General features: G+C 48.6%; 1 protein-coding gene across 3 annotated transcripts in view; it reads right to left on the bottom strand.

Moving 5' to 3' along the window:
* WWC3 (WWC family member 3) overlaps positions 1–12,432 on the bottom strand; it is a 118,258-nt gene that overhangs the window by 53,158 nt on the left and 52,668 nt on the right. For all 3 annotated transcript variants that reach the window (XM_029930359.1, XM_029930357.1, XM_029930358.1), the window contains 2 exons: positions 5,694–5,770; positions 4,249–4,328 (listed from right to left, as the gene is read on the bottom strand). In XM_029930359.1, the coding sequence (XP_029786219.1) occupies positions 4,249–4,328; positions 5,694–5,770 (157 nt within the window). The remainder of the gene's footprint in view (positions 1–4,248; positions 4,329–5,693; positions 5,771–12,432) is intronic.

The raw sequence follows: 12,432 nt of genomic DNA, 5'->3' as shown, positions 1-12,432 counted from the left end.
ACGTAGGAAACAGGTATTATAGTTACATTTTCGAAAGGGCTCCATAGCTTCAGAAAAGCTCTTTATGGATTCAATAGGGTTCTGGGATTTGCTTCAATCAGTCAGGAAGGGTCTCGGGGGTGCAGCGGGGTGACGAACAAAACAGGACCAACCCCTGTGTGGTGACTTGCTGAAGGGGGGTCAAGGGCACAGGACGGTTCCATTATACTATTCTCTCCACTCCTAAGTGCGCTTGACATTTTCCGTCGTTAAAAGTTTATATACCTTATACACACACACCCATGCACACGCACGTACCGAGTCTACCATTAACTGTGTTCATGGCCAGCTCCCATTTACAAAAATTAACAACATACATAGACCTAAAAAAAAAAATACAAAAGGTTCTTTTTCCTCACTTGGACCCAAGCATAATGATGGATTTCCTTGTTAGCCAGGAAAGTTCACAAAGATAAACAAGTAAGAGTTTAAAATGTTATAAGCGGCTAAACTCCTGGCGAGGTGCTCTGGAAAAGAATACGCCGGGTATTCTGGGAAGCAAGAACAGCAGAAAATTTTCTGGAGCAAAAGCTAGGGTCTCTGGCTTAAATCAGGGCTGGTAATTACATCCGAGAAGCCCTTTCACGTACGTGCAATGGCTCGTGTATTATCTGGGCTTAGAGTTAGGAGTTTACGGTAGGGGTGAGGCACTCACATTATCAATGCTTACAGAAGGTCTCCAAAATTTCCTCAATAATAATACCAATCTGCAGGATTCGATGGACACAGAAGAGGCGATCCTCAATACCAGAAAAATAACAAGGCTGTTTTCGTCTCCTAGGTAGTGTGTGTAACTCAGAGGAAGGCTGCCGGATTAGTTTTCACTTGCAAAGAATTTTAAGCATGGCACCAGCGCTTGTGTTTCCTGTCCCTCCTTGTGAGGACAGACAGAGCATGTACAGTGACAATATGGCTGCCTCTCAAGCCAGATAGACCTGGACAGCCGCAGCGAGTCAGGCCCCCAGGACAGAAGCCAGGTCCAGAACCTTCTCCCACGCCACTCCCCAGCCTCCACTGGGGAGGGCGGGCATTCCCATGGGTTCTGGCAGGGGGTGAAGACCGTCCCCTTGGCAGGGACACATTTACCACCACTACTCCCCAACGGAGACCTTGCTGAGGAAAGCAGAGAGCAAATACAAGGAGCACTGGCCCCTTCTCTTCTGAGGAGAACAACCCACACTCCACTCCGGCCGCAGGGGTGAAGTCACAGCTCTGCCTGCACTGGCTGCTTCCCATCCAACAAACCTGGAGAAACCGAGGCCACCTCTTCCTGTTGCTGACATTAGTTTGACTACAAGCGATAAATTTACTTCCTAGACATGCCGGGTCCCCTGGGCCGGAACACCTTTACTTTCCAATGCTCAGACATTAGCTGCTATTGCAATAGAACCTGTGCGCTCACACAAAGAAATGGAGATGGCCAGAGAGACGAAGGCCAGAGGGACGGGCACCAGGCCGCCAATCCCACTACAGAAGCCAGGGCTGGTGGGGAAAGGTGCCGGGCAGGGCTCCCCTCTGAGCCCCAGGGGTCTTGTGTGTCCTCATGGTGTTCCCAAACCACCCTGAAGCTCTATCACCTTCCCTAGAGCTCTCCGAGTGAGCACTGAACTAGCTGCACTCTCCAGCTGGCACAATGCCTCACATTAAGTTAGGTATTATCTAGACACTGTGGAGTCTCGATTCTCCCTGGTAATGACAGAAAGCTACTGTGTGGCCAAAGGAAAGAATGAAATCGATCTCTGAGTAAACCAGACAGCCCTAGTAACTGTAGAAGACCTCCCAAATTAAATTATTTGCTCCTGCTTGTTTCTTATCTGGCCCTTTAGCAGAAACGACACAGGAAGACGTGGCCACAGCACACACAGATGCACCCTAGCAGGTGTCAAAGTACCTGGAGGCTGGCTGGGCTGTATGCATAAGAAAACGGAACATAAATTGGTGCGCTGGGAAGCGCCATAGCAAATGGACAAGATGAGGAACAAAACAGTAGCCGACATCGAAAACGACTGCTTTGCTTGCACAGAACTTTTTTAAAAAGCTATACGGACTAGGGCTCATTAAAGGAATTACCGCTGCAAAATGAAATCCCACGAGGCTGTGCACAGCTGGAGAATGGCAGAGAAGCAAAAAGCTGACAGTAAGGTTAAAAGACTCCTGGCCGCACTGAGCATGTGGATGGGATCTGCACTGAGCGTGTGGATGGGATTATCAAAATCCACTGTGCGGCAGGGCCTGTGGAGGGCATGGTCATGTCTCAGGGCCAGAGAAGGCCAAGCGGGACCCGGCTCCAGGCAGGACCCAGCTGGCTTTTCTATTGCAACTCCCTCGGTGCTTATAATAGGTACTTCATGAAGAAATGGGCCAATAAATCATCAACCAGACCAATCCTGGATGATTAAGAAAACGAATCTCAACAGTAAACAGTATTAAACAACAAGGTTTGACACGCCTGGTGATTACCCTTTATCTGAGCCTGACATAATTAGGCTTGTCTGACCCTTACATGGTTGTATCACTTCCCTATCAAGAGCAATACGTCAGTCACTCAGTCACGTTTGACACATATCACCACATCCGCATACAGGATCCAAGGGTGCTGCCCACTCTTAGGAGAAACAGCCACCACAAGGATCCCTGCCACTTGCTGAAGCACTGGCACTGCCCTGTGGGCAATTCAGCCCAATGATCGCTGCTATGGACAGAAGGTGCATGCCCCCCCAAATGCTCTAACTCCCTATGTGATGGTATATGCAGATGGGGCCAAGGCCTTCTGGGAGGGTGGCCAATTACAGTTAGATGAGGCCATGCAAGTGGGGTCCCTACGATGGGGGAAGAGACCCTAGAGACCAGAACTCACCACCACCACCATCACCACCACCACTACCACCACCAGAAAGACATGGCAAGAAGAGAGAAGCAGGCCCTCACCAGATACCACACTTGCCAGGACCTGATATTGGACTTCTGGCCTCCAGAACTGTGAGAAGTAAATGTCTACTGTTGAAGCCCCCCAGCCTGGATGTTTTCTCACAGCAGCCCGCGCTACAGCAATCCCCAGTGACCAAGGAGAAAAGTAGGTACAGAAGGTCTTGTGAGGCACATGTTCAAGTGCAGCAAGAGAAGCCGGGCTCTGAATCGAGAGAGAATGGACTATCGACCACCCAATAAGCACACAATACTCTTTCTTAAGAAAATAGATTCATTCAAAAGGACAGTATCACCATTGATGAACTAGCTTGAATTCATTGAATGTGCTGAATTAATATAGCTCCCCCCCCAAAAAAGAAATTCACCCCCAAACTCTTAGTCGGGATAAAGTTGTAACTGTACAGATGCCCACAGGAAGATCTGTAGGCCAGACCGACCCACAGGATGCTCTGTAATGACGGAAATGCTCCATTATCTGTTCTATGCAATGTAGTGGCCGCGAGCCCGCTGGCTCCAAGAACCACCTGGCAGTTTCTAGAGACATTTTTGGCTGTCACAGCTGGGTGAGAGAGTACTACAGGCATCAAGGGGGTCAATGCCAGGGGATGCTGCTAAACACCCTGTGATGTGCAGAGTTATCTGGTCCAGGGGTGCCTGGGGGGTTGAGTGGGTTAAGCGTCCAACTTCGGCTCGGGTCATGATCTCACAGTTTGTGAGTTCGAGCCCCGCGTTGGGCTCTGTGCTTACAGCTCGGAACCTGGAGCCTGCTTCTGATTCTGTGTCTCCTTCTCTCTGCCCCTTCCCTGCTCACACTCTCTCTCTCAAAAATAAACATTAAAAATTAAAAAAAAAAAAGAGTTATCTGGTCCAAAGTGCCAACAGCATCAAGGTAGAGAAAATCTGCACTAGCCACACGCAACTGCTGGGTATGTCAGGTGTGGCTAGGAGACTGGGGTTCTAAATGTTGCACTTTATTTCCCTTTAATTAATTGAAATTTAAAAAATCTGAGACTAAAACCGACAAACTGGAACTCGAATGTAAACATCCACGTGTGTCCTGGATGGCTGCAGCTACAGAGAATGCACGTAAATACAAAATAAAGGTCTGTGTCCCAGGTATTTCCATTGAAAGGAACCAAGTATCTTCAGGGAATAGAAGGGTTCTGAGGCTTAGGACTGAGCATAAATAAAAGCAGAGAAGCAAAGGCCCATGAAGGTTCAGGACGCATGCCCAGGCCCCCGACAGGACAGCCGCCCCCTCTGTGATTGTAGGCAACTCACTCTTGCAGGGTCTGCACCCCCTTTTCCTTGTACTGCAGCTCTTGCTTCATCTGGGTCAGCTCTCGCTTTAATCTGGAAAGCTAAAGACAGATTATATTTGTTTTTCCAAAAACAAGCTCTGAAAATCATTTCTACAGTTGTTCGTGTTAGCACTGTTCTCTGATTCGCTTCCGATGCGCTGGGTCACCTACGCCCACCAGGAAGTTCCGTCCACCGGCAAACAGAACAGCCACCGTGGAAGAAGAGCCTCGCTTAGATGCGGAGCTCCCAGGTCCCCAACAGGCTCCTGCCGATGTGGGACTGGCGATGAGTTTCTTTTTCAGGCAGTGATTTATACATTTCGATTAGCAAACTGCCCGATGCATTTTTCACCTTCCCTCTGCTCACTACTCAGAAATGCCACACGGGGAACACTGCCTATGGTCCCACTACCTGAAAAGTGTGTCACGTGCAGCGCTTCTCTGGGACCCACCCCAAGCCCATGTTAAAATTCGGGAGGTGGGAGGGAGAGGGGCCCCAGGTGGCTCAGTCACTTAAGCGTCTGACTTCAGCTCAGGTCAGGATCTCACGGTTCATGGGTTCAAGCCCCACGTCGGGCTCTGTGCTGACAGCTCAGAGCCTGGAGCTGCTTCGGGTTCTGTGTCCCCCTCCCTTTCTCCCCCTCCCCTGCTCAGGCTCTGTCTCTCAAAAATAAATAAACATTTGAAAAAAGAAATAAAACTCAGGGCGTGGGCCTGGCAGCTCACATGCACAATCAGCTCCCCAGGTGCTCTTCTCGGGCACGCTGCGGTGTGGGAACCGCTGTGCTGAAAGAGACACTCCGGTTTGGGGCACGAGACACCGGAAGAGGCTTCATTTCCAAGATGTCTGCCATGATTTGCTGCAAATGCAACATAGCCCACCTCCCACTTGGCCAACACGGGGCACTGAAGGGATGAGCCAGGTGGAGGAACGGGGGAGGGGCGGGGGGCATGTAAACAATTCCAGTGTCCCCAGGGAAGGAGCATCAGAACCTTCTGGTCAAATGCCATTGTGGGAAAGATTTCCCTAGGAATACAGCAACCAGGGGAGACCAGAGATGGTGAAGCCGCGAAGGGTCAAGGTCGGCATCCCACTGATAGTGGGAAGCAGGCCATGTGCGGCGACCAGGCCCTGACGTCACCAGAGCTTTCTGAATTGGGCAGGAGGACTCTAGCTCTAGGAAAAACACAGAGGGGTACAGGCGGCTTTTTGTTAGAAGGGCTGGGCTCTCGAAAAGGGACTTTTCTCCTCCTGTTAGAAAAAAGTGAAGGGTAAAACCAAACGTGACAATAATCCACGAAATTCAAAATTTTACCAAAATAGAAGCGTTGGACACACTGACCACCATTAAATGAACCACGAGAAGTGACGCTACATAAAAATACACGGGGGGCTTCTGGTTGTGAGAGCGTTCTTTTACTCACCCTGTCCCGACGACTTGCTATTTCTGCTTTAATTTGGTACGGGTCGTACTTTGTATTTGTTGAATATCCAGAGAAGGCTAAACAGAAGGAAAACAGTGCATTTTATAATGGGTCTTTTAAAATAAATAAACACACACAGACAGGAACTTCTAAATCAGTAATTAACTCAAAGTCTCCCATTTACAAGTTGGCATCGGCTCGTAAGGAATTGACATTTCACAACCTCGAATCTTGATGCTTGATTTCTACATGTGGCCTTTCGATGTGATTCCACATGAGGCAATATACGGCTGTCGGAAAATCAAAACCGTTTGTTTTAAATGCAAAATCACTCGGGTTAAAAACCACAGATGCACTCGGTGGTGGTGGAGGGTGCTGATTATGTTATGGAAAACTGCTCTTACTAAGTACGTCAATAGTACATACAGGGCGAATCCATTTTTGCTTTCTTTTCAAACGCATATACACCTGGAGGTGAATCCCAATGGTTTCATCACAGAAGACTTTTTTTCTCCTTTCTTCAGATCTGTATTGTCCAGGTGAACGATTTTTGACATAAGAAACAATTACTAAAGATTTATAAAATAAGAAGGATGACTCTCCAGTAACATGGCAGCCCGGGAAAAAGCCATCCTTCCACGCTGTATGTTCCGGGCACAGTGCGGCACGCCCACTCTGATGCCGGCACCTCGTTTTGCTGCAGGTTTAGCTAAAACACCCCACAGAAGCGAGGGCTGTCTTCACCAGGACGGTGCGGCCTCTAGGCTCCCCGACCAGACACGGCATGGTTACGAGCAGCCGGTATCTGGGGTGAGGGGGACACGAAGGCTGTTTGGCTGTGCGCTGAGCATAGTCAGCCGGTTTCTGCAGGTGTAGAGAGCTGAGGGCCTTTTCCAGGGTCTTGGCCACCGGAGCAGTCAGTGACCGCTTCTAACTTCTATCACCCCGTTCACCTCCCTGCAGGGCTCTTTCTTGATGCTTCTGTCTCCCTTCTCTTAAGTCTCGGAAGCGGTCAGCCTTTGTGCTGCAGTGACTCAGTTTCTGCCCCTACCTCAGCTGGTGGCGCACGCCTCCCTCCTCAGCTGGGGCCGACCGCACACCGCTATCATCGGCCTCCGGGCCATTCCATTAACTGCACCTGCTCAAAGACCCATGGGCAGCACCAGCATCTTTCCTTTACTCTTCGGATCTGGGCACTGAAGGCTGCCTGCTGCTCAGATGACTGGGGGCTGACTGCTAGCACTAGTTCGAGATCACCTCCTGACTTTGCATCAGAGAAGATGGCTCAAAGTCATCAAGTGGATTAAACAGCAAGAATGCTTAATAGACTCAACTAGAACTACATCCAAAGTTAATCTGAGCACTTCAGGTTTCTCTTTAAAAAAAAAAAAAAAAAAACCAGTTCCAGGCACGCCTAGGCGGCTCAGTCGGCTGGGCGCCTGACTCTTGATTTCGGCTGAGGTCATGGTCTCAGGGTCGTGGGATCGAGCCCCGCATCGGGCTCCAAGCTGAGCCTAGGGCCTGCTTAAGATTCTCTCTCCCCTCACCCCCCCCCGCCCCTTTCCTCTGGTCGTATGCTCCCCCTCTCTCTAAAATAATAATAATAAAAGATAATCTATTTAAAAAAACACTTCCATTAAAAAGCTTACTATTGAAGTCCCTATCAGTCAGAATTTCAAACCATTAGAATCTACTAGAAATAAATATGTGGAGGAGCTAAGCACGTGCCAACTTTATCTCAAATGTTCTTATATTTAGAATCGTAATCTCTCGAAGACATGGAGTGAAATATTTCTAACATGGAATTCTTTCTTAGACAAAGAGTAGCTATTTCCAAACCCTTCAACTTCCATTTTGACTGATTCCTTGGCTTCATTTAACATCAGTACTAAAAGCAACACCTTAGACAAAGCCCTTAAGAGTCAGAAATCATTTCTATAGAATCTCCACCTTAAATTCCTGGGACTTCAAAGTTCCCCCCACCTGAGTTAAAGGGACTTCCACTGGGACCCAGATCCAAAGCAAATAAGCCGGGGGCTTGCTGAATCCTCACTCCCGTGTGTGTCAACCTGTCACCTTGCACTTGAGGAACACCATGCCAACAGTTACCACCCGGGATGCTTCCCATTTGGGGTAGAAAGTAACCCCATCACCAGAGTCCTGGGAAATTAACAGCAGTAACGTAACAGTCTCAAACATTGCCACAAAACTCCTTTTCTATGCAATTTCATAGGTAAAATCAGCCAAGAGACTTGAAATAACAGGATATGGCTGGACAAATACACAGCAACCTGCCCCCCCACCACGTTCTCCTCCTAACTAACAGGAACCTCAGCTTGTCAGGTGTGCACCTGTCCCCCGGGAGACTCTGCGGGTACCGAGTCCTGGGGGTGGGGGGTCTGATGAAGCATGGTCTCACAGAGCCACCGAACCCCCCAATGAGGAGGCCCACCCCATGGCTGAAGGACTGTTATGTGATATGGGAGCAGGTCTTTTCTGTTACTTACAGCTGACACCATCCTAAATGATAAAACAGGTGTTCCTTACAAGGCTAGCATTCATGTTAGTTTGCTACAGTCTCTAAAATTAAAAAACCCCAGGACTAGGCCGAAGGGCAAGGCAACTTAAGTACCTAAAAGAGCGAGTACGTTTCCCTTCACTTACTAAGGAGCGTCGTGATCACTGGCATAACTTTTAATAATGTGATTCGGCTTACAAGGGACAAATCCTTAGTTCCCTATGTCTGCCGGTAAGTCTAATGGAACCCCTTTCTGGACAGTCCGAGGACCACCTCAGGACGCCAGACTCCAATGTTCACAGCATGCACTGCCCAACATTTAAAAAAATAAGTATGTCTCTGTTAAGACACATCTCTAACCTCAAGGTTTATGATAAAGGCCAGCCTTTCGCCTCCGAAGCTGCCTTCTCTCTTGAAGACCTGGGCGGCCACAGCGATTAAACAGCTTAAGGAGCCCACTCGGGCATACAGTCGTGCTTTGGGTGACACGAGAATGAGATTACGGTCTAGCTGGACCACAGCAACCCCAACTCTCGTAGCTTGCTAGTAGAGGGTGCCTTTTGCATTGATTGCATCTGTTCTCGGAAAATCTTTGTCTCCCCACTTGAACAAAGACTAAGTCTGCAGTGACTTGATCTACATCAGTCAAAAAGGGACTTGGGTCTGAAACTTAGGCTCCTGTAGGCCAGTTGCCCAAGACTCTTTCATCAGATTAGCTCTTCCAACAAGAGAAGGAATGGACCCCAGGCTACCCAGTGCCCGCTGTCCAAAAGGTGAGTGGGGCCCATGCATTTAGCACTCGTGACTCAGCTGACCCCAGGACTTACTTTGGATTTTGATTTTACGGGGCACCAAAAAGGGCAAACACGTCTGCTCGTGTGTCTGTCTCTGTCTCCCTGTTTCTCTGTCACACACAGGCCTCCTCTGTGCTGTGGGAACCTAAGACCATCCCAGGGCAATGACACGCTTGGAAAGACCAGTAGTCCTGCTCCAAAGACGTCCTCTGGGCAAACTGCCCCTTAGGACCAGGTGTGCACCTCCAGGCATCGGCAGTACAGGGAGTGGCTCAAGGAAGCCAGAAGAAGCCTGGCAGACAGGATGGCAAGCCCTGACAGTGCCCGTGCTGACAGGCACTCATTACCAGGGCAGCGACAAAGGCATGCACGTAAGTAACCCAGGCCAACACAGGAGGGCATGACATTTGTTTTTAAAGGCACCCTAAGCAAAGGGACAGAAAACATCAAACAAGCCTGCTCAGAGGTGACCTATGGAGGTAACACAAGATGCCACCAAACTCAGACGGAGAGTCCTCTCGGAAACGTTCTCTAGGACAGACTAGAGGATTCTCGCTCGGCAGATGTATGCTCAGCAATCGCCTTTAAGACTGAGTCTTGCCAACGAATACCCGTGAAAAATGCTGTGTGATCCATTTTTCCCCTGCCAGCTCCAACATGCTGACACGGGGGAAAACAAAAGGCTGAACGCATGGACTGTGGCCATTATACCAGCCTGGGCAGTAGAGGAGAAGCCTTCTGCGGGGTAACCAATGCAAGACCTTCCTTGTGGGACGGGCCTAAGGCCTCAGAAAGAATGTTGGCAAAAGTGACAACTGATAAGGTCAAGCTCCACCACCACCTAACCCAGGAATTCAGGGTGGGTCAGCACTTTCCCACGGGAGATGAAGCCAACTCTCCCAACCACCCACAGATACTTTTGGTGCAGACTTCTGAGAGCTCGTAGGCCAGGGTCACAAAGCCGTATTCCTGCTACTGGGAGAGACCATCACACAGTCTAGACCCGTGGATTCTCAACTCTGGGACTCACCTGGGAAGCTGTCCCCCAAAATGGCCCCACCCGAGGCCAATTAGATCAAAATCTCCGCGAGTGGGGCCCGGGCAGCAGTTTTTAAAAGCCCTTCAGGAGATAATGCCCTGTAACCAGGGATCAGAACTACTGATTTAGACCACGGGTTGGGAAACTTTTTCTGCAAAGGGCCAGATAGTAAATAGTTTCGGCTTTGTGGACTAAATAGTCTGTCTCAACTCCTCAACCCTGCCACTGTAGCTTCCATAGACAACAGGTAAGTGAGTGGATGTGGCTGCGTTCCAGTAAAACTTTATTTATAAAGAGCCAGAGTGGACAAGATTCAGCCCAGAAACCATCCATAATTTGCTGACTGCAGTTTAGACTATGATTTCTCCCATGCAAGAACTCCTTCCAGAAGATCCTGCAAATGCTCCTAATGCTTTGTCTGAAGGACTCTGGAAGTTCACGTTTCTCAGGAAGACTGAAAGATTAACTCTAGCGCAAAAGCGTCTGAAATAACAAATGTCTTCAGTGGAACAGATAAAGAGAAGGCCGCATTAGAACAAAGAAAGTAGGGCAAACCAAGACAGAACTATCTTCTTCCTTAAATGAGGAATCAATTCACTCTTCACCCAGAGAGAATTATGCCCACTGCATGAAATAAACGCGTGGAATCAGAGACAAGTCTTAAATAGGTTTTAAAAAAGAATAAGCCCTCCCTCTTTCCATCTCTACATGTGAGCAATGGTAATGGTTTAATGTAACTGCTCCTGGCTTTTCATTCTCCTTCGTGGTGGGAGATAACACACATAAAGAGAGGTGTACAAAACAATGAAGCAAATACAAACGTAACCCGTCAGGTCGAGAAATACAAAGGCCTCCAATTCTTAGGTAGTGTTTTGTTTTCAGTTTTTATAGTTATAACGAAGGCAGCAAGAAGTTCCTTCACTACAAAGATTTTAATGAAACTCCTTTGCCAGCAAAACAAAACAACACGTGAAGAAAGTAAGAGAAAACGGTAAAATGAAACTGCAGAAGAGTACCAGTGTGTCCGCTGCAGAACAGCTCCATCGCCGTATCCTACAAACAAAATAGGCCCACGTACCAGGAAGCTCCCAGAAATAGAGCAGAGTACAGTTTTTAGCCTCATGGGGCCACGTACGTTCAGATCCAGTAAGCATCTGCATTTGCTTTGCTCAGGGACCAAAAAAAGGTCAAGGCTTGGATACTCTTAGATACCAGATGGCCCAATATTGACACAAAATCTTTTCTCTCCAGTGAATGGAGTTTTATTCTGGTGATTTAGGTGTTTTAAGGCCACCTGGGGGGCTTAGAGAGTTACGCGTCCAACTCTTGCTTTCAGCTCTGGTCATGATCTCATGCTTCGTGAGATCGAGCCCCACATCGGGCTCTGTGCTGACAGTGCAGAGCCTGCTTGGGATTCTCTCTCTCCTTCTCTCTCTGGTCCTCCCCTGCTTGTGCTCTCTTTCTCCCTCTCTCAAAAATAAAGAAATAAACGTTTAAGAAAATGGCTGTTTTAGTTCATTCCTCTGTTCCCCATCACTGCCTAATTTTTCCTGATAATCAGCCATTAGGGATAAATCGTGGCCTATTTGGGATACACCAATACGAGGTGCTAAATAAGTATCTGTTGGAAACTAGATCAACAGTTGAGTTATCCTACCACGGGCCACAAGAAGGCCAAGAAGTAGAAAGTGCTCTGCCTCCCACCCGCCCCTCTTCCTGTTGCAAACTTGCCAGAGGATTGGTCAATTTATAATCGGTCTTTATTTCCAGAAAAGTTTAACAACAGGAGGACGAAACGTTTCAAAAACACAATCAGCTCCTTTGAGCTGCCTCTCCCACATCCAGGAAACAGTACAGAGCACTGAAGGCTGCGTAAACAAACAGACCTGGGTTCAGATCCCAGTTCTGCCATTTACTGGACATGTGGCCCTGAAGGAGTAACCTCACCTCCCCGAGTACCGCTTCTCACATGCATAGAAAACTCTAGCTCACTGAATACTGGTTCATTTCGCTTCAAGTCATGGCCAATGAACGAAGTAATGGGAAATGGGTCCAAATGTTATCCTGTTCCCGGTACCCGAGCAAGGAGATGCCTCCCTGCTTCAGACGACTAGCAATCTGGGCTGTGTGAGACCGATGTGGTGAGAGAGAACTCATGTGAGTCACCTAACAGAGTTGTCACTGTCGTCACTGGTAGTTCTGGTTAAATGGCAAGTTGAAAGAGCTCGGTCAAAACCCCAGGAACAGCAGTGACCTGGTAAAGCACTTGGATTAAGCCCATTACGATTCCATTTGGGGTCTTATCCCAGATGAGCCAACAGGCCGCAGGCAAATCTACTGGTACCTCTAGCCCTCCAGGAAAATGGGCAGGCCCAATCTGGGCCCTCA

The sequence above is a fragment of the Suricata suricatta genome, chromosome X (assembly GCF_006229205.1).
Source record: "Suricata suricatta isolate VVHF042 chromosome X, meerkat_22Aug2017_6uvM2_HiC, whole genome shotgun sequence".
Taxonomy (NCBI): domain Eukaryota; kingdom Metazoa; phylum Chordata; class Mammalia; order Carnivora; family Herpestidae; genus Suricata; species Suricata suricatta.
This window is presented reverse-complemented; position numbering and strand designations above follow the sequence as displayed.